The 25,320-nt window shown below is 40.8% G+C and overlaps 1 protein-coding gene across 8 annotated transcripts in view; it reads left to right on the top strand.

Moving 5' to 3' along the window:
- The window catches only part of PHACTR1 (phosphatase and actin regulator 1), a 297,967-nt gene that overhangs the window by 246,781 nt on the left and 25,866 nt on the right, over positions 1–25,320 (top strand). For all 8 annotated transcript variants that reach the window (XM_088169389.1, XM_014878573.2, XM_088169414.1 and 5 more), the window contains 2 exons: positions 3,172–3,380; positions 4,871–5,027. In XM_088169389.1, coding sequence (XP_088025515.1) covers positions 3,172–3,380; positions 4,871–5,027 — 366 coding nt within the window. The remainder of the gene's footprint in view (positions 1–3,171; positions 3,381–4,870; positions 5,028–25,320) is intronic.

The following is a 25,320-nucleotide window of genomic DNA, read 5'->3' as shown; positions in this document are numbered from 1 at the left end:
TTGAAGTTTTCTCAGATTTTTTGTTTTAACTGGTAAATACAGAAAAGTGTACTGTGGATCTGAAAATATTCTGATAAAAATGTAGCCCTTTATTCCAAAATCAAAGGGCCTGGCATGACAGACAAGAAGTGTGCAGGTTTTTTCCCACTAGGTTTTACAGGGGGTATTTAATTTTTTTCTTTTTTAAATTTTGTCTGTACCATGAGTCACTCATATGCTTAAATTGTGATTTTTAATTAAAGTATTTTCTCACTAGAAACATTGTAAGCTGTAGTGGTGTAACTTTTTTGCTGTTTTGATCATGTAAAGATGGTGCAGCAGTAATTTCAAGTCCTTGTACTAGGGAGCTATGAACTGTTCAGATCCATTTGTTAAGCTCTTGAAACAAGTACTTGCTTAACTGTAGCTTTTTTCTCTAATTTTGTTGCAAAACACAAAGCTGGTCTAAAATGGGCTTTTTGAAACAATAGGGTGCTTTTTGGTGAATAATGCTGAAAAATGTTGTGGTGTAGACACCTGACCATGTGGGAGTTTTGCTAACGACCCTGAGTCATTTATACACAATGAGCATATCCAGTGACCTTGATTTGTCTTTTTTAAGTATACTGCAGTACTGCACGTATTTCATAAGCATTTTGCTTAGACAGCTGACTTAGTCAAATTGCTGTGGAAAGGGCTGATTTTAATCAAGAACAACACGAAACACTAGGAAAAATGAGGGGCTTAAAATAGAAAGTAGTATTATCAAGAAAGTGGATGATTCAGAAAACTTACAATGAGATGAGAAGCTGCCTGTTTCTAGATCACTAGTTCAAATAAAAATCCTCTGTGGTAACTTGTAAATCTTCTTGCCATCCTATATCTGTTTGATAACCTAAATTGATGGATCATTTTGATATCTGCTACTCAGTGGATACACCCATAAGGATGCATCCCTAACTTACATCTGTCCTTCACAGAACAGGGAAGCACCAAATAGTCCTGGATGCTGAGCTACTTCTTGCTCCTTTCATTTGCACTTCAGAAGGGGCTTACTGAATTGGTACTTACTCTGTGTCTATGTATTGTTTTAAAATTAACTGAATGATCCAGTGGTTGCGTTCATGCAATTGGAAGGTTTTGGGTATTTTTTTAGCAATGTTAACAGAATTTCACAATATTATAGTTTTTCTCAGAAGTTTGATTCCAGACTTTTGAATTTCCTCTCTTTCCTCTTTAAAAGACTTACTCAAAAATTAGCTTACGGGGAAAACAGATTTAATGAAGTTCATAATATAAAAATTCTGAAAGCATTTAAATAAATTAAAAGTTAGTTCAAAGTTTTCTAAGATTCTAGTTTGTTGATGTGTCATTATGAGAATTCAGCTGATGAATTCTTAAACTGTATCTGGGATAAAGTTTTTTGTGTAAAACTCATTGAAGTCCAATACAAAAATTTGCAAGCTAGTTCTTCATGAGTCTCTCTTACTTTGTGGTACAAAACATGGGCTATCACTATGAAAATCAAGTTTCTCTCTTCAAGGCATCTAGGAAAGCTCTGCATCTCACTGTTGGTTAGTCTGCAATAATACATATTGGAATTAACAAATTTATTTCTTTGAAGCTGAAGTAAATGATGATAATAACAGCATGGTGTGGTTTGTTCACAGGATCTGAAGCCTTTTATTCTCTTTAATCCTTAAGCATATTTGGAGTAGCATTATATTCTTAGATCTACATTTTAAACACTCTCTAGAAAGTTATCTATCAGCCATTTAAGAGTCCATTCTAACTTTTAGGTTAGAAGAAAGCAAAAGTGTTTCAAGCTGAAGATAGTAGATTCAGTAGATTTCTGTAGAAAATCTTTTAAAGAGAAGAATACATTTTATTTAAGATGCAGAACACCTCTAGTATTCAGGCTAAAATATTCAAGGGAATTGAGGGTACTCAATACTTGTCAGATCCAAGTTTGTGTGCCTCAAGGTCAACTTGGCCAGCACATCTGCTTTCACACCTATGTTCTTCTGGAGAGTAAAATGGGAGTTTGACATAGAGAGGGCGTCCAACAGGGAAATGTTGCCCAGTTTTCATAGAGCTGTTGCATCAGCCAGGACTTCAGAGAGAGGACAGTTTCTGCTGTGTCACAAATAATCCTGAACTGCCACCATTTTTGCCTGCCAGTCTCTCATTCTGATTCATAATGGAAAAGCAATATGAGCTATTTAGATAAAAATCGTTTGGGAAGCACGGTTCTGTTCCTGACTTTTGCTTTCACTTTTTCTTTGACTTCGATCTTCACCTTCTCATGTTCCCTTTTCCCCTACTTGATATGTTATTTGGTAAAGGGCTTTGAATTCAACACAAACAGCTAAATAGTAGCAGTCCTCACAACTTGTCTTAATCTTATACAGTGCAGAAAATAATCAATCACACCTGTGACAAAAGAAATATGATGTAAATGCCAATTTTGATTGATCTTCAGCACTTGGCTGGATAAAGAACTGGGGCAGGACAAGGGATATCATCATGGCCACCCCCCAATATATTACTGTGCCATTAGCAAACAAACCTCCCACGTTTTAGCTAATTCCCTGGTTACTCACCTGCTCCCAAAGTCTCTTTTCTCCAAGCCCAGTTTCAGATGCTCTCTCCCCTGCACGTCAAAGAGTTGTGTGCTTGCCACATCCTTAAGTCACTCATCACTAGTGCAAGCCACTAGTTTTCCCTCTGCTTTTTTACAGTTATCCCCTACAGCCTATCCCTCTTTCCTCCCAGTCTTACTCCACCTTTTGCACTCAGGTGAGACATTTCCTCTTTATTGCCTGCATACCAACTGAAAGATCACGCAGACACCAGGCTGAAGGTATGCTTGTTGCTGAGTAGCTGGTGCTTAGCACTCTGAGTAGCTGGTCACTAAGTATTTGCCACAGATCTTTTAGATCTTTGTCCTGGCTGACAGTATTTCTGCCTACATGCTGTCCTACCTCTCCCTAATAAGGGTTGTACCCTAAATCTAATAAATACTCAGTTTAAATCCGTTAGATGTCCTGCTGGTCTTGAAAATCTTTCTGTTCTCATTTCTTCTCAAAAAGGGATGAAAGACCACTACTTTCCTATATACAGTGAGAGAAGCAACTCTTTCATTGAGCTCTTTCCTTTAGTTTATTTATTTGCTTTTCTCTTTCTCAACAGCTCTGGTTTACACACAAGTGACAGTGTTACAAAAACAGGACCTGGGGGCCTTCCAGACATGAGACAAGTGCCAACTGTTGTGATCGAATGCGATGACAATAAAGAAAATGTGCCTCATGAAACTGACTATGAAGATTCTTCCTGCCTCTATCCAAGGCAGGAAGAGGAAGAAGAAGAAGATGAAGAGGAGGATAACTCATTATTTACAAGTAAGACTCATTCTATTTCTCCTTTCTCACTTATTTAATTTTAGCTCTGAATTCGCAATACACAAAGGAAACACAAGGCTTGTGTGTTTTCTTTCTTGGCTATGGCTTTTGCATCTCTCAGGACTTGACTACGTGGGGATGCTAATAAAAAATAACAAACAATATGAATTTATAGTGATTTTGCTAAAATACGTGAATCCTTGTCTCGTTAGCACTCAGACTAAATTCAAATGACAGGTTTGGGCTTGTATTGGTTCAATTACAAATTGGCTTTTGGATTCACTTTCCCAAATGCCCATGGTGAAGAGAAGCCCTGCCTTTGGCTTAAGTCAAGATCATCTCAATAGTTTCTTCAGGTGGATGAAATAAGTGCCACACAGAGAATCAGAGGTTTTATGTATAGTCAATGTTAAATTATTTTGGAATCATAAATGTGCATATGCTTTGAAAAGGGTCACAATCAGAGGATTGGGCTCAGATAAGAAGAGGTTAATCAATAGCCATATCACAATTACAGACTGGGAAAGGACCTGTGGCCTTCCTGACCTCTCTAAGGAAACCCAATTCCTGCCTCAGTGTGGCATCGTAGGACTGTCCCATGAAGACAAGATACAGTTCTTTATGTATGACAACTGCTTGTCATCCTAGGCAGTGAAGTTCCAGGCCCTTGCCTTTCTTTTCTTCTGAAAACTGGAAGCACTACAATCAAACAACAGCCCTTTTAAAACACACAGAAAGAAGATTCTGAACCAGGCATATTTCATCTCCTCAGAACCCCACCCTACCCTGCAAGTGAAATTAAGCAGTGTTTGCTCTCAAACTAAAAACAGAGCACAACTGCACTATCTCACACTCTCCTGACAAAGGCCAAAACTTCTCATGTGTTTGTGTCTCTCTGTGTCTTGTCTTCCTTGCTCAAACTGCTTTGGACACAAGCCTAAGGAAGTCAATCTGAGCCATAAAAGGCCACTGGGTTTAAGTGTCTTTGCCACTGTCACTGCCTGGGAAGCAGTCAGTGTGCATAGAGATTTGTGCTTATGATTGACTTTTGATTCCTTCTAGTGCTGGCTTGGATGTCTTGATATTACATTGCAAGAGAAATTCACATACCCCTCTCTTTTCACATGATATAGCTCTGCTGCCTGCTCACATTCTGAGGTTGTATTTTTCATTCCATTGTGTGGAAATACTGTGCTAGAGAAAGCTACAGATGTTACTAGCAATTCTGAAACAAGCCTTTCTCCATTCCCCTCTATGGAGCTATATATTAATTTCTATTTCCTGTATACCTACCAATTTCAGCTTTTCCTTATTATGATACGAATTGAGGTTAATTGAGGACATGAACTTAATGACACCCCTTTTCCCATAGTCCATACCAGTGTAAAGGAGAGCCTCATATCATCCCTTGGCTAGTAGTTCTTTGCCAGCTGCATGCTGTAATGAAATGATGACACCTCCTTTGGCAGAGCTTCTCCTCTTTCCCACAGGCCCCCTGGCAAGGAAGCTCTGTAGGAAGGACTCTTTAGCAATCAAACTAAGCAACAGGCCTTCCAAGCGAGAGCTGGAGGAAAAGAACATCCTCCCCATGCAGACTGATGAAGAGAGGCTCGAACTTAGGCAGCAGATTGGGACAAAGCTTACAAGGTAAGAAGCAAACATTTTTTTAACTCTTGCTTTTGGAAATATGTGGTGGGATGTAGTTTTTTCCTTAGTCTTTAAACATTTGAGATCTGTTTGGTTACCATGTTCAAGAGGAAAATCCATGGAAAGGAGAAAATGGTTCTATACGTTATTTCTGGTCCAGTAAACCTTCCCATGTAACTCCACATTTCATTTTCCAGGCATATGCTATGGGAACTTTGGTTAAGTATCAGCATGAGCTACGTGCATTTGGGGTTTTTTGGCACATCATTGGAAAATGTTCAGCTTTGATAACATTTCAGACTGTAGCTGCAGGTGCCATTTTATAAGCTGTTAGTTTGGCCAAAGGTCAGAGGTATAACTTTGTCTTCTGACAGAATCACTTGTGAGTAGCTGAGACTTTTCCTGGTGCAAAATAGGTTAAGTCCTTTGGTATTTGCCTTCATTGGGTCAGGTTGGACAGATATACCCTGTCTAGACACTTTCTTCTTCATAACAGTGTTACTCACCAGCTGTTCTGGTTTTCTGTATTGCATGGGATATAAAGGGGTGGCCATTAAATGTGGGGGATTTCTGACAAGAATTAGCAAACTGAGGTCGGACAGAACTGTCTCAGAACCTTCTATGTGCATGCTATAGTTTCTGTAATGGATTTAATCCTCTTACATTGTCAGCTTGGTGGTATGCAGAGCTGGTGAATGCTGTTAGTTGCTCTCCAGTGAGAAAACCACAAGGAGATGACCAGCCAGTTGTTGGGAATTTTCTTGCATATTTTCACTTTTTTATTTTGGGAGTGGGTGGACAAGGGGGAAACACTGCTACTATGTTATGGAGACAGGAAGAATAGGAGCTCCTGGTAAATACCACTTTCAGCATTTTATTTATTTTTCTTTCATGGTCTAGTTTATCACCTCTTTGGAATAAACTAACCACCAACTAATCTTTCCAACCTGTCTTTGAAAGTTTTTGTGCTGGATCGTGCTCAGTCTACTCCAAAACCTAATTCTTCAGTATTCATATTGAGGGGCTTCAGCAGACATGCCCAAAATACGTAAGATACTGCTGCACTGTTGCTGATACTGTGGTTTTTCAGTTCAGTCTTTATTCAGCTTTATTCCAACCTTGTTAGACTGTAGCTGCAATGGAGCTCTGGGTCCCAAAGCAAAGCACAGAACAGCAGGGTCTCAGTGCTTATATGGTTAAATTTGAACCCTTTTGAAGCCTGTGAAGAATTTAATTTTTTATCTCTAAGCGTATCTCACTGATTGACCTTGCAATGACATTGAACAGCATTTCCACTGTGTTGCCCATTTTCCTTAAATTACTTAGGTCTTTCTGGAGTTTTCCAACTATGGCTGATGAAAGAAAGTAGTGTCATTTACAAACACTGATTCTGCACAGCTCATGGTGTACCAGGTCTTTTTCATTATAAGTATTTTATTTTTCATCCCTTCCTGTCTAAGCCCCATATTCTCATAATGTTGTTTTTTGTTTCCCCAATTGTATCTCTGATAATCTGAATTTAATACCTTGAGCTATATTGCCTTATCTTGTCTTCTAATATAGCTAGGACTTAGGGACAATCACAGATAGTTCAAATAATTAAAACTGTGTATATATGAGTTCAAGAAATAGCTGAGCTTAATGAAACTGCTGTTTCATTCCTGCTTTATATCAGTGTAATGTCACTGAAAATGATAGAATTTCATAAGCTTTAACTAGAGTCGTATAGTTTCCAGTCTGACCTTTATAGTGTCCACTCTGACATTTACTAGTATTTACAACTGAGTATCTCATCCTTTCGAGTAGTGGAAAACAATCAAGAAATATGAGGAGAAAACAATTTTGCTCATATCTAATACGTGAGAAACTGCAGGCATTTCAGCAGCAAAAAGGAAAGGTGCTTGTCTTACCAATGCTTTATATCTAAATGTGATATATCCATGTGCACAAACTGATGCATATTAGATTAAAATAGAGCAAATATTTCAATTTGGACAGTATTTCCTTACTGTCCAGACTTTATTACTAAATCCATCCTTTGCTGTTGCTTGGTAATTGTCACATAGTGATGCAGATGCCAAGCAAAATTAAAGTAGAGAAGCATTTATAGTCCTTAGAGAAGATGCTAGATGTAGACTATAATTGCAGCTGGCAATTTTGGATATCAGAGGGATTTGTACTGCTCCACCAATGGTCCCCGAGGGTTTAAAATATCCAGCCAATCAAATCACATATGCTACTTACAGAAGTAAAAAATGTAGGATAAAAACTTCAGCATATAGTTATTGCCTGTAATGGATCAATTAATTTTCACCAAGAGGCTGATTAGGATACTTCAGTATTTATGCATAATCCTGACAGTATTTAGTTTGGAAGAGCTCATTGGCTGCCACATTTGGCAGACCAGAATTTAGTACTATAAAGAGAATGTCTTTTTCAAAGATGCCTCTATCCGAGCATATTGAGATTGGCCACTGACATATTGTGTGGGACCAAAATCATCCCAGGTGCAGTTTCTCCAGCCTTATTAGAGTTGCACTGGGAATCAGTTTGGCTCAGAAAGGTCTGTTCTGATCCTGTTTAAATGTAGCTTGGAACCTCTGAACCTCCTGTTATTCCCAGAAAATTGTTATGACTTTAGTGTTACATCAGCCAACTGGAAGAGAGGCTCCAGAGCAGAATTCACAGTTTCCCATACTGGGAGAATAATGCCCTGAATTACAACAGGCCAGTTGTAAGGGTGGGGCTGCAGGGACTGTATCTTATAGCAGGACCTGGCCCACTCCACACCCCAGTGTTTACTCTGCCATGAGACAAATTCTTTGTGCCTGTCATAGAAACACTTCACATGAATGTTGTGCTTCCCTGCTCTGTGTCCTGTATCACGGCTCAGCATGTGCAGACCCAAGCAAAAATGGAGCTTCTTGCCCAAGGTGGCAAAACATATCCTAGGAAAAGCAGGAGATTCCACATCATATGAATTCCAGCCACATGAACAGGCCACTGCAGCATAAACCATTTCTGAGAAGTCCTTACATAGCAATTATGGCGATTGATTACAGCAATTAATTAGATAGCCTCATTTTCTAACCAAACCAGAATGGATTGCTCCAAAATGTGACATTTCCTATGAAGCAAGGAGGAAAAAATAGTGAATTAAGATGCAGAACTTTCAGCTCAAAACCACATATGGCATGGGGATAGGAAATGGATGCTGGAGGCCATGTTCTTGGCTGCTAAAATCCTTTACAACTCCATTATCTTCTACTCTCAAATGCAAACCTTCTGTGCTAAGTAAATCTTTAAGTGGGTATGGTGGTTTGCGGGTTTTTTTGCCTGTTCAGCTTCTCCCAAACTCCTCCTCCATTTTATCCCTCTGGTGCTTGCACAGCTTCACAGCTACTCAAGAAGTGTACATGTGTGACAGTAGGACAGATAGGAGAACAGAAGAGAAAAAACAGCTCTCTGAAAGTTAATAGGGAGAGGGAGGAAAAAGGCAGATGTCTCTCTTCTGCCTGTCTCACTGGCTGTGTTGGACCTGCTGGGAAGCACAGATTCCCTGGTATTCCCGTTAGAGAAGCAGCCAGGAAGACTTGGATTTAGCTTTCAGTGACTGTCAGGGTGAGAGGAATGGGGCATATCCAGGCTGTAATGGTGACCTTGGAGGTTTTCCCTGGGAAAGGATAAAGGCCTGTCAGGAAGCCCTGGTGAAAAGGAGGGACAGCACTGATGAGTGATGGACAGCAGAGCTGCACCTCTCCCAGAGGGTGAAGGAATGTCCCCTGGTACTGAGACAGTGCTTCAGTGCCAGGCCTTGCACTTCTCTTTCACCACAGAATCATAGTGGTGCTCTTAAGAGACCACACAGACTTTCTCAATGAACTTAGTAAACGCAAACACGAGACTTTACAGAAACACCAGACTTTGCACTCTCTTGGAATGGGAAGACCTGGTTTCTTTGTGTGTCTTTCACAAAGTCTCCCCCATTCTCTGAGACAATATGGGTCCTTAGACCAACTGATCTGCCACACATCCTACAAGGGAGGCTTTCTAAAGCAATGAAGTATTTTTTAGTCTCTTAACCCACCAACTCTGGTGAAGGTGCTCATTAGCAATTTGATACAGGAGTATTAAAGCTGAGCTTTTAGTCCGCGGCTTTTCAAGGACACCATGTATTTATTTGTTTTCCCTGATTGTTTCCATCCTGGCTTCTCCCACCTGCTGGAATTGGATGATCTAATAACACAGAAAGTCTGGTAATCCAGTATGCTGTCATCATGTTGTTATTAATCGATGTCAAGTGAACTTCTTGATATTCACAGTATCATTACTGGTCAGCAAAATGTCTGTCTCATCAGCACACTCCTATCCACTGTCTGGAAGTCTGGAGACAGAGGAGGCACATAAAGGCTGTCCACTGACAGTAGTGCTTGTCAAGGGACTGCTACCCTTCACTGGAAGGCACCACAGGCAACACAGTAAGATTTTGCAATCCAGTAAGAGTTTGTGCTGTGCTGCTCCCAAAAGCTGTTAGTTGTAGGGATCATATTTATCATGCCCAATGTGAAAGCAAAGAGAGGTGGGGGAGCAGTCTTCTGCACATTAGCCAACTAGTAAAATGAGAAATAAATAAAGAAGAAAGTAACGAACTACCTATTGCCTCTTTCCTGACTTTGAGAGATGCTCTTCTGATTGCTCGACTGAATCCTATGTGTGTCACTATATATGTTCTGCTGGCTTTAAAGGAGTGAATTAGAGGCAAGTTCCTCTGCCAGATATACAGCAGTGCTCTGCATTGTTTTTTGTATAGCCCTAGATTTATTCACTACAATACCTTATGGGGTACTGTCCTTACACCAGCAAGTGGAAAATCGTAATCTGAAGCAATATAAATAGTATATTGCAAGGATCATGAGGCAATAGATCAGAGACATTGTCTGTGTGCATATGGCTGTAAATAAGTCCACCTGAGATTTGGACATTCACACCTGCTGGATGTGTTTTTATAGTCCCATTGGTGTTTTGGAAATAGTACTGAGTTATCTGTGACTGAGAAAGCGCAGCATGAGAAATCATAAAACTTTATGGAATGGCAGGTTTGACAGATGGTGGTCACCTACTACCTTGTTGAGAATGGTAATCTCCACATTCCCTAGTCAATACCACATCTTCCTCAGCTGTGCTGAAAAATGCTGCTTAGAAACTGAAATCCTGTGGTGGAATGAAGTTGGTGAATTCCCACAGGTATAAAAAATTGTCATTGATTTTTAAAGTGTCATGAGGCTGCTGCGAGGCTTTTGGACTTGTTCATATCAGATACTAGAAAGAAGAAGAAAGAAGAGTAGAAAAATTGAACCGTTTTAGAAGAGGATTGGACTGTCAGCATCACCATGAAAGTAACAAATATTAACAGTACTGAGGAAGAGTCAGTCTGCAAGGCTTGCAATGTCGTTGAAATGCACAGCAGTTCCTTCAGAGATCTGAGGGGATGGAACAGTTCGAAAAAATCATTTTTATTTACTAAAATTTAGGCTGTGAAGAGATTCAGCTTTTTGAAAGGGTTAATTCTTTCAGCAGCATTGCAGTCCCACTAGGGAAGGGTTTATTCAGCCAGAGGATGGCAGCATGATGGCCCCCGTTAAGCATGGCTGAATCTCCTCGTGGCTGCTCCCCATCCGGTGCTGTGGAGAGCATTTTGTGCCCTCTCTATCTCCGAGTCATTTAGGGATAAAAAGAATGGGCAGACAGCAGGATTAGGCTTTATTCAAAGACCTCATGTTGTTGGGTAACGTGAAATAATTTCTTCCTAATTACGTTTGACGTCTGCAATTCTCACACTTATTGTTAGCTTCCACTAATGAGAGGAAAGCAAGTGCCTAAAGCAAGAGCTCATCCCTGACGGCAGCACGCAGGCGCGGATGTGTGTGAAGCTTGCCTCTTCTCATGCAGGGTGCTGGGGATAAATCACACGGAAAATGGGATTGTGGTAAACAAGCTCATCTAAATCCTGGATTAGAGGGGACGATGCGACAGCACTAGATACATGAATGGGAGTGATGGAGAAAAACTGCAAAGGGCTGAGCCTCAGTTTTAGCTGCAATGGTACCTAGGGAGGGTGGCATTTTTTCACTTTTCACGAGGAAACTATTCATTTGCAGAAACCCCAAGGGAGCTATTGAAATTGCCCTTAGCATCAGGAGGAAGGCAGGAAAAGCAAGTAATTATGGGTGACGAGCTGAAACTGAGCTACTGTTACACATCTGGACTCAACCACTGGGAATAAATACTCTGAGCAGAACTGGTCTGGGTTCTGTGCATGGGTGCAGATGGAAGATGAGCATCCAAGGCTCTGGTCAGCCCTCTTTTCTGTGATCAGTGTCCTGGTGAGCTCTGCTCTGCTCAAAGGAAAGGTGGCTTTGTAGTGAAAAGACTCTGAGAAGGCTGCATCTTCTACCAGCTTTCCAACCTCAGGCAAGCGACTGAAAGAGATGCAGACACATGTTTGTTTGTTTGTTTGTTTGTTTGTTGAAGGTGTGTTAGGGTCTCAAAAAGTACATACTGCCTATGAACTTTGGAATGTTCCATTAGTTGACAAACTCGCACTGACAGCAGCATTTGTGTGCTTTCAAAAAACCACCCCAATACCAAGATCTCTTTAGACATCTGTCTTTCAGTAGGACAGGGATCCTCATTTCTGAGCACAGTTTGCACTTAACTCTTTGTATGAGGAATTTCCATGGCTAACGTCATCATTCATCACAGAAAAAGGTATGGGTAACATCATGATGCTATTACTGTTGTTTTGATGGTTGTTTTGCATTTCATGGCTAACAGCATGAGTTTGCTTTGTCTGAGTAATTTGCTTTGGCAAAAGGTCAGTGGAGCAATCAAGGGAAAGGGGACGTGACAGTGTCGCCACAAAACACATCACCTCTACACACTCCCTGGTTTGGGGGATGAACAGTGTCCTTAACCTTTGCAGCTCCACCTTGGGATGGGATGAAACCCTGCCCCCATCAGTTTTGCTCAGCTAGAGCCAGCAGATGTGTTGTTATTTATGGAAGCAAAGCCTTGCAGAGTAGATAGAGTCTGTCCTTGGGCAGATGTGTCTCTCCATGTTAGACGATGGAGTTGCAAACGTACGGAGACATTTTATTTATGCTACTATAAAGGAGGAGAAACCTTGTTCTGAGGAGAGGGATGATTTTAATGGTAGGCAGCAGGGAGTGGCATTTGAGGGCAAGGTCTCCCCAGAGGCACCTGTGTGACCAGTGAGGAAATGGAAAATGTTTTCATGGTGTCCAAAGTTCATTTCAATCAGAAACGTCAGCAGACCAGAGAGAGGAATTTGTTATTCCTGGGTTCTGTTGCTGTTCCTGTTTCAGCGCTCCTGGAAGCAGTCACACTGCCCGGTCATTGCAACATCTGGTTCTCCCATCCTTTCTCTGCAGAAGTTGAGGCAAAATGCGTTGATGGGGTTACAATTTCCCCTTCATGCTTCCCATATTCTTCAGCTCCCTGACACGCTCTGTATTTGAGGTCTAATTCAGGCTGTCAACAGCTGAGACAAATATATTAAATCTACCTTAATTTCCTTTGCAGTTTCAGTGGGGTGTGGTATTGTTCATTCTTTGCCCTGAACTGATTGCAGTTTTGCTTTTAGTTGACAAACTGCTGTTAGCTTTTATATAATAGGAAGCCACATTTCTCTGCTGGGCAAAATAATTCATGGTGATATAAATAAAGCTTGTGGCAGTTACAGAATAACATATTTTGGTAATAAAATAGTCTTATTTCTCCAGTAAGCAAGAGGCCACGTGGAGTCTGTGCAGTACTCGCTTTTGAGTAAAAGAATGGCGTTAACAGGTGAAACAAACACAAGCAAGGAAGTAGCTGCTTCAAAATGTTATGTCCTGGCTTTAAAAGGTGGTTTATTTGTTGGGTTTGTTTTCCCTTTTTGCCGGTTAATACTGACAAATTTAGGGCAGCTCCATTAAGGACTAGCTCATAGATTTCCACCTCTAAAAAATCTAACCATAAATCTTCACATTTTGTACCTCCTGATTGTAGGTAGTTAATCAGAAGCACAACAGTTGTTTAGCTTGGATGACCTTGTAATTTCTGTAAAGGAAACAAATCAAGTGGGAGTACAAGATAAAAGAAGCAGACTGGCAGGAATAGATTTCTCTTTATGGTCTGCTGATTGTAAAATGGAAAAATTGCTCTTTGAGCAAAATATTTAACCTCTCAGAAGTTACAGTTCGCATTTCCCCTCCAATTCAGTGTATTGTGACCTATTTAGAACACATGTGCAGGAGATTTAACAGAGGCAATCCTCATAAAATAGTCAAACATGTATTTAAAAGCTGATCCGAGTCAGGATTTAAGAACTGTGTTTATATATGTGGTCATATATGTTGCTTGTGGCTATTACAGTGAGTACAAGCAGAACTGCTAGAGGAGTAAGTCTGACTTGTGTGCATGGTCACCCATCTATATCCAGAAACTCATGTGCAGGCTATTGTATGTGAGTAAATAGAGGTGACTTTCTGAAGAGGAGTAAATAAGATTTAATGTTCGTGTTTGTTTTGTGTAGGACTAAGTGTCTTTTGGACAAATGTATTAAGAAAACAAATATCCTTACCATTACATCTGGGTCAATTATGTAATGTTAGAATTTTGCATGTTTTCTCTAAGATACAGTGTTAACAAAAGGATCACTTAGAGATGAATGGGGTCTTTTGTTGCATATGTGCAAAAAAGTTACAACTAGTCTTTTAGAGGAAGGTTTGGTGAGAATTATGTTCCTGTTTTAGTGCACTGGGATTCACAAGCACTGCACGGACCATATGTCGAAATTAAACGAAGTCCTTAGCCACAGACTTGACCGTGTGAAATTACCATTTTTGTTAATAGCTTTAGTGAAGAGGAAGTATTTTCATGTGTGGTAGACCACATCAATGTGTCTGTAAGTGTGCAGCCTGTAATATTCATTACTTGCCTTTCTGATAATAAATAACAAACCAGCAAACTACAGGGAAAGCACATTAGCACCAAGATTAATTCAGTATCCTGGTTCTTCACTGACATCCCTGGATTCAGGAGGCAGCAACACTACTGGTTAATGAATAATTAATAAAATAAGCATTCAATATATTGTATTTGTTCAATGAGCAAGCATCTATAATGTCAGGCTAGACTATTTATCCTGCAGAATATTGGAGTTTCTCAGCATGCTGGAAAAGTCTTCACAATTTCCTTTATTGCAGTAATCAAGACAGAATTGGTCTTCCTGCCTCCCTGCAATTGGCTGACTTTGATTTAAAATCCCTGCAGGCAGGGACCCTGACCTCAAACATCAGGGGCTGCAGAGGCTCCAGCCTGCTTCTTCAGTGGGGAGCAGGTGTGGCTCCTGCACCAGGGCCCTGGCTCTTCTACACACTCAGGGACATCAGTTACCCGACAGGGTGACAGATGGCAGCTTGGGTGCACCCAGACCCATTGGGGGAGCATGCAGATTCATGTCATCAGAAAATGGTTTGTGTTGGAAGGGACCTTAAAGACCATCTGATTTTAACTTCCCTGCCATAGGCCAGGGTGCTCACAGCCCCATCCAGCCTGACCTTGAACACTTCCAGGGATGGGCCATCCACGCTTTTCTGAAGAATTTGTTTCAGTGCCTCATGATCACCACAGTGAAGAATTTCTTCCTAATACCTTATATAAACCCTCCCTCTGTCAGTTTAAAGCCATTCCCCATTGTTCTGTGACAATGCCCTTATGAAAAGTCCCTCTCCATGTCTCTTGTGGGCCCCTTAAGGTCATGGAAGGCTGCTATATGTAAAGTGTGAGTAAACTCCCTCCTTGGGAGCCCCTCAGAGAAGGTACAGAGAAAGGTCTCTGTTCATTTGCCATGAAGGTATTTTCATAGCCCCATCAGCTGGCCCACTTCCAGTTAAACCTGCAAGCAGCATGGGAAGCAAGCTCCTTCAGCCTCTGGCTGCACTGGGAAGTTGGATTACCCAAACTGTGCTCCAATTCTGGCTTTCCCAGACCACCCTGAACCCCTATACAAGGACTTCTCTGCCCCAGGGAAGCTTTAATATCCAAGGTTCAGATATAAAAGAAAGAAGGCAGGCAGCTCCTCTGACAGGGAGGGGTTTGTTTGGAGCTACACATCAGTCCTGAATTGGAGAGCAGCTTCTCTGACAAGAGTTTGCCTTTGCATCTCCCAATCATAGGAATCCTCAACTGATCCCAAAACCTCCCTCTGCTACTTTCAGGGAAAGGAGTGGCTGATGTTCCAAAGCTAGAACATCCCTTGAGACTCTATCTTTTCCTGGTTAACAACTGAGTGTAAATGCCTGGTGTCCTTCACCCTCAGGTTGTGCCAGAGCCATTCACCCTTCCCTTGTCTGAGCAGACATAAAAGATAAGATAGAGAGACCTGGGCAATTGCAAGCATCATAGAGCTATGTGATATTCCACCATCTATTTCATCTTCCCCTTCAGACCAGACTAGTAAAGAAAATCTAATACTCTACTTCAGTTACAAGAGCTGACAATTTTGCAATGCACTGTTTAATGCCAGCAAAGGGCTCCATCATGTTCTTTAATGTGACATGACACATTAAAAAAGGCTCAGCAGTGGAAAGATACGATTTTTGCCTCTGAAAACCATCATATATGACACTTTTTTGGGAGGCACTTTTATTTCCTTTTGTCTTGACTCATTCTTCTTTTCAGGGTCTTTATTCTGTCTTATTTCTCATTGTATTTCAGTAATGCTAGTAGCCCCCACCACCCCACCTTGGTTTGAGATACTGTGCAGCACTTGGCTTCAGTCTGAAGGATTTTAGAGCAGATATCCAAACAGTGATGGGGAAATGCAAACTATCAGTGGAGGAATACCAGGCATGATGGCTCATTTGTCTCAGCATCCTTCCTGATATTTGCACGCTTGACTGCTTCAAATTTGATTCTCCCACCTGCCCATCACTGTACCTTGCCTTTCTCTCAGTTCTGTGCACTTGTCACTGGACATGACATGTTCTAATAATTAGGACATGTGTTAAAATCTTCCAGAGAGAAGTGCTGCCTCACTACTCAGCATAGAAGTGTAAATGAAAGGATAAACTTGACCCAGCATTACTGAAGATTCGGTGCCATCCTTATTTTCTTTAATATTTCTTTGATTTATCATGTCTACTGGGAGAAGTGCTCAAAGACAAAAAGGAAAGCAAATGTCACTCCCATATTCAAAGAGGAGTCAGGGAATTATAGGCTAGTTGACCTCACATTCATCACTGGGAAGGTGATGGAGCAGCTAATCCTGGAAACCATATTCAGGCACGTAAAGAACAAAAAAAGTCATCAGTAGTCAACATGGATTCACAAGGGCAAGTCATGCTTGATTAATGTGATGAACTTGTGAAATTACTAACCTGGTGGACAACCAGGGAGTAGTAGATAATGTCTGTGCAGATTTTAGTAAGACTTTCAACACTGTCTCCTGTAAAATTCCTCAGGTGCCCAAGAATGGGCCCAGCCATTCGGACTTTTCAATCCATTTATCCATCCAGTCCAGAAGATGGTGTTCAGTGGCACCGAGTGTAGTTGGACTCCAGTAAGTAGCAGTATAGCCCAAGGGGTCAGCACTGGGTCCAGTCCTCTTTAACAACCTTCATTAATGATCTAGATGATGAGCAGAACGTATCCTTAGCAAACCTGCTGGTGACACCAAACTGAGAGGTGTAGGTGATGCACTGCAGGATAGTGCTGCCATCCAGAGGGACCTTGACAAGCTGGAGAAATGGGCTGACAAAAATCTCATGAAGTTCATCAAAAGCAAGCGCTGATTGCTGCACCTAGGAAGGAACAACCCCATGCACCAGCATATGTTGGGAGCTACCCAGCTGGAGAGCAGCTTGGCAGAAAAGGATCTGGGGACTCTGATAGGCATGAAGTTGGACATCAGCCAGCAACTTGGTGGGGGGAAAAAATGGCTAATGGTATTCTGGGTTGCATTAGAAAAGGTACTGCCAGCAGACCAAGGGATGTGATCTTCCCCTCTACTGAGCACTGGTGGGACCACATCTGGAGTGCTGTGTCCAATTCCAGCTCAGAGTCACAGAATATTCTGAGCTAGAAGGGATCTGCAAGGATCATCAAAGCTCCTCTGTAGAAAAGAGATATGGACGTATGAGAGAGAGTCCAATGAAGGGCCACAAAGATGATGGAGATGATGAACTGGAGCATCCTCCCAGGGGAGAACGGCTGAGAGAGCTGGGACTGTTGAGCCTAGATAAGAAAAGGCTCAGGAGATCTTATCAGTGTGTATAAATACCTGAATGAAGGGTACAGTGGGGACAAAGCCAGGCTCTCCTCAGTGGGGCCCGGTGGCAGGACCAGAGGCAACAGGCACAAACAAAATAAGGAGGTTCCTTCTGAACATCAGTAACATTATTTCTACTCTGAGGGTGACCAAGCACTGCCACAGGTTGGCCAGGGGGGATTGTGAAATTTATCTCTGTGGAGATATTCAAAAGTCATTTGGACACAGTCCCAGCTCTAGGCAGCCCTGCTTGAGCAGAGGGGTTGGATCAGAGGGCTTCAGAGATCACTGTCAAACTCACCATTCTGTGATATCACAAGGTATCAAGAGAACCAACAATGTCAATGTGTATTAGCAACATGTTTGGTTTTGAAGTGTGTGACATTGTTGGCTGATTTTTTGTGTGTGTGTATGCCTTTGGCCAAATTCTGTCTTGGACTTCCCCAAGTCCTGATTCCCTTCACTCTCTGCAGCTTAAGCTTTCTATTAATATGTTTCATAAAGCTACTCTGCTGAAATGCTTGACTAATTTCTTCTGATTTGGGTTATTGCACAATGGCTGTGCCAGCACAATTTAGCCAGGTCACAAGCTTTGACAAATGCCTGTCTAGGACATGTAGGCTGTAAGAGTCTCTAGCTTACTTCAGTCCCAAGAGAGTGTGAGATTAGCTCTTGCAACCAAACTCCTTGTGTTCTGCTCAATGGAAAAAGTTACCAGGACTCGGTTTCTAAACAAGAATGTCTCACATGCTGCATTCACAAGGAAATAAACTCCAGACACTCAACTTCCTTCAACAAGCATTTCTCTCAGCCCTGTACTTCCCCATCCCCTCAGTCCATCTCTGACACAGCAAGAAAAAAAAATAACCCAAACAGTCCCAGTTTCCCTTCCAAGAGTTTTCAGTGTCCCTGCACCTTTGTATAGCTCTTTTCTCCTTTTCTAACTATCTGAAGTAAAACCTTAAGATTTGCCTTCAACACTTTCTGTCGGTGGGTGAATCCAGAGACAACAATCAGCAAATTATTGTTCTTCCTCACTTAGGGAAATTGGGAGCTTGGTCCTCTCACAAACATCCCAGACAGCCTGCAGTGGTGCTGCCTGTTATCTGTACAGCAGCAGGGATCACCAGTAATGCATTGTACAGTAGTGTTCTGGTGTCTCTAAAGAAGAAAACAGAGTGGAAGTGTGTATTTAATGCACACTTTGCTAAAAACACGGTTCAGATGGAGTTTGAAAAGCTGACAGAGTGTAGTAGTTGTGAGACATTCCCCCCACTTCTGTTCCTTAGCAGCTGGTGTTCATTAGCTGGTCTCAGCAGAGCTATGTTGTTAGTTATTAACATTAGATAATCTCCAGTCATGAGAGTAGGTTTACCACACAATAAACTATAGGGTACAGATGTAAATTCAGTGTGCCTGGAAAGCAAAACGCAAGTCTACATGGCTATGGCCACTGGGGCTGGAAGGGGGGCCTGGGAGGGTGTATTCTTTAACTTCAGCTCAATGTGGATGAATGAGAAATTGCATGTTTTAAACTAATAAAGTTGAGCAGAACTGGGAAGCAGGCACTGTGTCTGTTTGCCCAGGCCATTCTAGCCAGCATGTTTTAGTCCAATCTGCAGCCTCTCATAGCAGTAGGTGAAGATCCCAGCTTATGAACACTGTGCATCATCAGTAAATACTCAGAAAGGATTTTTGTCAAGGTGACTGTGGTGATTTCCTTTGATGCCTTTTTCCAAGCCCCCTGTCCTTGTCATCACTGCAGCTAGATATGCAGAAAACAAGTGTATGCCACAAAACCAGGACACTGAATGCCCAGCACAGAGGTATTTCAGTCTCGGCATTTGAGTGTGCCCTGCAGGGAAATCCGGGCTTCTCCTACGGCATGTTAGCGGCCATGAACAAACATACTGTGCTCGGCTTGAGTACGAAGTATTTTAAATATTAATTTTCTTCAGCCTTTCTGCCTGAATGCCAGCTGCAAAGCTATTCAGCAAGGAGCTCAAAAAACAGTCACCAGTGTAATGCAGTCTTTCTTTAGAGGGCAAACAATTGCAAAAAATGTGGACTTTGATTGCACCCTCATTGGAAATACCACAGGGAAGATATCTACAACACTTTTCCAGTGAGATTTAAGAAGTTAAGTGTCTGTAAAGGGGAAATGATTCTTTAGGTCAAAAGAGCCAGGAATAGTTTTCTCTCCCATTTTATTTAAGGAAGATGGAAGATGTCATTGGGCGTTCCCTCCCACTCTGTAGTTCAACATCCCCTCTAGTTAGGGAAAAAAATAATGTAAAGAATACTGGTATCACCCCAGCAACTAGATTGTGGTAATAAAGCAGGTTTTCACATTTAGTAGGGGCTGAACTGAGCTCTCAAAACTTCAGGAGAAAATGTAAAAAGCTGATGTCACACTATGCAGGGGACAAAGTGAAAGGCTGCAGCCTGCTCAGCGTAGCACAGAGGGTCTGAATGTCCCTCTGGAGCACCTTTGTTTCACAAGGGAGGGTTGTTTATTTTGAAGTTAAGCGTATTTGCCTGGAAATAGGATCTTTGTTACTTTGTAGATTATTGATTCCCACTGCTAATTCCCTATTTGATGTAATAAGCCTCTTTATAGCATTCCATTTGTTTTGCTGTGGAAATATGTACAAAGCAACAACACAAAAAAAGCTTATCACTTTGTAGTCTAAATTTAGCCTCCAGGTAATTATGTGTATCTCAGTAACTTCCACGGAAGAAAAGGCAGCTGGGACAAGAATTCTCCTGGGTAAAAAAATATTTTGTCATGCTTTTAGGCCACTAGATTTGAACCTAAAGGTGATGATATAATTGTGAAATAACCATATCTAATATCTTTTCAAAATAACAAATATACAGTTTCCTAAGGCTTTTTTTTTTTTTTATTTTAACCTGGGAAATAATTTCATTTGGTTTTGTTTTTAAAGATAGACATTTTTGCTCTCTTCTCTCTCTGGTGCTGCATGTTTTCATTGATGTTCCATGAGATGCTAGGATTTTTTTTTAAATTGCTTCTGACCTTTGCTAATGCATAGAGGCAGAAGTAGGCTCTGGCAGTGAAGGTGTTAAATACACACCAGCTGGGAATTTCTACAACGGGCAAATCTCTGGATAGGGTGGTGAAACGTGACATTCTCTAGGAAGATAAGAAATTATTGTGCAGTTGGTGATGCAGATACAAAAGGATTAATTAAGGTACCCCATTAAATAGTGAGGAATGACCAAGGCACCTGCACTGAAGTTTGCAATGCAGGTGTGGGGAGAGTTCTCCTTGTAATCCACCTCAGTAGATTCGTGCTTGGAGTCACTGTAGCAGTTATTGGAAGGAGAGCTGTGTCTACTGGACATGGCTGAAGAAGGGATTTTTTTGCATTTGATACTCAAATGGAACAAAATAATTAACAAGTGGGGAAATTGACTAAAAATGGCAAGTACAGGCATCATTAATTTTTTTATTACACACTGAAAACTAGCATTTCAAATCAGAATTAAATATTGTCTAGTACATTTTTAATGCTTTTTAAATTTTATTGTTTTTAAGAAAAGTGTGTCTAGTGAACTGGGTTTTTTCAGCTGAAACTACTAAGTTTGACCTCACTTTGCAGATAATTTATGACTTTCTAGAACTCAATTTTCCAGCAATTTTAGTTTGTCACTAACATTTCAGGCAGTCCTAATTCTTAATCTTCAAGTGAAAATTTTAGGCACAGCTATTTGCAAAAAATTACTGCTATTTAGCACCTGCCTTTCTTGAAATCTGGGGATCTGAAATACCACAATCTGGGGAATTGAAATCCCTCTCTCATAAAATAGTTAATTGCTCTTAAAGCTCTCAAATTTGTTTACTTCCAGGAATTTTCCACTTCAGTCAGTAACAAGACAAAGTATGGGCACCATACTATTTCCTATGCATCTTTTCTACTAGAAACTGAATTATTGTGGTTTTGAATTGCTAACACTGCCAGCTTCTGCTATAAAAGCTTTTATTTGGAGTTCTTATATTGTGGCTGTTCCAAGTCACTGAGTATTTTAGCTTTTGATTCATTTAGCAGAAAGGATGTGAGTTGCTTTTTTTGACATTACCAGTGTAAAGTGCCTTCTTGGAGATTAATTTTATTCCCATGCTATTGTTCATTTGCCTTTCTTCATGCTGGCACTGGTAAAATGTTCTACAACAAACTGATGTGGTCAGGGGGTATATGTGATACAGGCTGAGAGCTGGAGCTGTTTAGCCTGGAGAAGGCTCCATGGAGATCTAAGAGCAGCTTTACAGTGCCTAAAGGGGGTTCTCAAGAGAGATGGAGAGGGACTTCTTACAAGAGCATGTGAAAACGGGGGGAATGGCTTTACACTGAAAGACAGTGGATTTGGATTAAATATTAGCAAGAAATTATTTTCTGTGAGGTTAGTGATACACTAGAACAGGTTGCCCAGAGAAGCTGGGATTCTCTCATCCCTGGAAGTGTTCAAGGCCAGGTTGGATGGGGCTTTGAGCAACCTGATCTAGTTAAAGGTGTTCCTGCCCATGGCTGTGGGATTGAAACTAGATAATCATTAAGGTCCTTTCCAACCCAAACCATTCTATGGTAATTCCTCTCTCTGTACTTTGAGTGGTCTCTAGCTGCTGTAGTAACAGAGGAGACTTTATCAAATTGACTGTTTATATGTTGGGATTGACATCAGCAAGCTGGTGAAGCTCCTCACCTAGATTTCCTTCCTTAAAATGAGCAGCTTTTTACATTTTGGATTGAGATTTTCCATGATGGTCACAGATTACTTGGACTGGCAAGCAAAGCTGGTTTATTTGTTTATATGTTTAAAATGTCCCTGGCTTGATATTTTAGGGTTACAGTTGTGTAAGTGGATATATGAATAAGAAGATAAGATGCTGCTGCTTTTTTCATTAAACAAATTACATATTGGCAGTGCTAGAAGTGTGACATACCTGCTAATGCACAGGTCATGTCAGCCACTGTGGTCCATACATAAACACCATGCAGTCGCTCTCAGGCCCACAGGGGGTCTGATCCTCAAGCTAACTAAATATAAGGTTGATGGAGCCTCCATGATGTGCTTCAGCCCTCAAACCTTCTTCAGAACTACCAGCTGCTTCTCAGGACAGGCTGCATTTAAGTTTGTGGCAGCAGATTTCTCAGGAGAGGATCCTTAGAAGAGAGTGTTGTAGCAGGAAAGATCACTGGGGCTTTAGAAGGTGAAGAGCTTTGGGGAGTGGGGCTGTACTTTCATTGTCACCCCTCAACCTCCCTCCACGTTTTCTTTGCTGGTCCCACAGAACTTCTTGACACCTAAAGTATTGCTTTTGGTCTCCGTCCCAAGACCATGCCACATACACAGAGCAATAACTGCTTTATTCTTATATCAAATATGTTCCAAGCTTCCCTGAGCATCAGAAGCCAGGGTGAGGAAAATTCCAACAGAGAAGGGGATTCTGCTCTTCTGACTCATACTTGGAGATGGCTCTGCTTTTAAGAGTGTAACTTTTATTCATTGCTATAAGTATGTTTGTTCACAGAGACAAAATGATATTACAATAGAGAGATTTTAAAACAAACCATTCAATATGCCTATAGACAGCAACCATATCTGTTCAGCTCAGATTGATTACTTTTGATGCCATTTTACTCAAGTCATTCACAGATTGACCTTGAACTGTGAATTACAATCTCTGTATCTTTGTAAAATCGGCTTTTAATTCAATATTATCACATTTGGTGAAGCAAGTGTCTTCTCACAATGCTGTATAGACAACAGAAGGACAATCGCTAACATTTTAGAACATTTTTTTCTCTATTACAATGGGTCCTAACATCCATCTGTTTTTTCTGGCATGCTTTAGATTTTCAACCAGCATTTAGTACATTTTTCACTCTGGATTTCTAGTATTCAAAAATATCCATTTTTATTGTTCCAAAAATACTTTCCTGAATTAGCTACATAGTAAATTCCCTCTTCTAAAAAGATTGTTCTTTGTTTCCTACTGCAGTTTTGGGTATTTTGTTCTTGGGACTAGGGATAAGAGATTTGAGAAGTAATGCTGCAAAGCTTGTGTGATATAACTATCTTAATTCAGCCATGCCTTTTTTTTTTTTTAATCATTTAAACTTACATGATGGTATTTTATGTGAAAAGTCAGCATTTGGCTGAGAGCTCTGACATTAATGGAACAGCACAGTAATGAAACAGAGGAGGCTCCATTTTAGAGCTTGAGGTGTGAGGCATGGTCTTGCAATGTTCCACAAACCTGTAGGCATTTACCAGTTAGTATTATTGAACATGGGGCCAAAATCTGGATTTGTGTGTCTATGACTGCTTGGCATTATCTTTAGAAAAGAAATGAAATTTTCCTTGGGAAAATGTAGGTGTCTGCAATGTGGCAGTGGTCTAATGGAAGACTGATGACCTGGGTTATATCATTATTCACACTGTTTCTAGTCAGAGTTATAGGGCTATCTAGTTATTGCTTTATTTCTTTAAAAAAAACACAGAGTTCATGGCCCAAAATAAATCTGCTTTATTCGGGTATTTTAAAGAAATTTGTTCTATATATGATGAACAAGATTTTAACCTTATGCAAACATAATGAATTGCCAAAATCTACATTTTGAATATGATTCTCTTTTCCCAGAAGACCTACTCTGGGCAGAGAGTTCTTTCTCAGGAAGCTTGTAACTTTCCAAAGAATAAGTCAAAATCATAATAATTCAATCCCTTAATAAGCTGAACCAGAAAAAATGGCGTCATTTGAGCCATGACTCAAGAATAGATTCACATGATCTAAAGAATGGGAAAACAAATTGGTCAGTTGTAAGAGTTTTAAACAAAGAGCCAGCTTGGTTATATTTTTCACTATACACAGATGCTTGAGCAAGCAGAAAATTTGCTGATTAGTTTTCCCAAAAATCCTCACTGCAATCTAGACTAATCGTAGCTTTAAAGTCTATATTGAAGCTGTTTCTCAACACAAAATCAAGTCTGGGATAAGGATAATTTTGGGGGGTAGTAAATGACTGCTTAGAGCTTGAATTAAAGTCTGAATAATTTCAGTTGTAAATCTGATTTTCCTGTAGAGCCCAGCTGGAAACACAACTGCAGATGTGTTACGGGAAATATAATTTGTTTGGCTCACATTCCAGACTGTTCTCTATTTCTTGCAGTGCACTAATGCTGAGCAAAACCATTGCCTCTCTCCTCAGGGCTATGGGAGAGCTGTTGTAGCTGTTGTAGCTATCCTGGATCAAATGTCAAGGGAACACAATCAAAAGTCCAGGGAACACACTGAGATACCAAGGCAGAAGTAGTACCTTGGCAGCAAGGCACCGTCAGAAAGTTTGTCTTATATAACTGATACTTAGCAGTTTTTTAGGCTTTTACCAAAAGCAAACACCTCCTACCAAAATTGTCTAATTAGTTCTCTGCGAAACTGTCACAGTGGTGCTTCATCCATTTTCCTAGGGATGAACAGGCATCTCTGCCCACGTTGGTCTGCTTTAGTCACTGCCACAGGCTTCTTTATAGCTGCAGAAGCATCACCATCTCCCAGAGGCTGAATATTTTAAATCAACAGGGAAGTGGAGAGCAGTCATTACATGATAACTGAATCGTGGCAAATACTCCTTATGGTTTTACTGCCCTAATTTCTCAGGAAAAGGAGTCACAAAGTGTATTACCATGACTGATACCAGGAGACTTGTCACGCTTACCTGTGAGAGAGCTTAAAGAAAGTGGTAATCCTACAGAATAGCAAACCTCTTAATGGAGTCTAGTACAAGAATTTTATTGATATAAAACTGTTACACTTGCTTTTTTGGGTAGGGAGTTTCTATTTAATATGCCTTCAGTTTATTTACTCATTGATAAAAGTGTATTTAATCCCATTTTATAAATCCTGTTTAGGAGAATGATAGCCCTCTGTAGACT

The sequence above is a fragment of the Sturnus vulgaris genome, chromosome 1, assembly GCF_052056855.1.
Source record: "Sturnus vulgaris isolate bStuVul1 chromosome 1, bStuVul1.hap1, whole genome shotgun sequence".
NCBI classification, from domain to species: domain Eukaryota; kingdom Metazoa; phylum Chordata; class Aves; order Passeriformes; family Sturnidae; genus Sturnus; species Sturnus vulgaris.
This window is presented reverse-complemented; position numbering and strand designations above follow the sequence as displayed.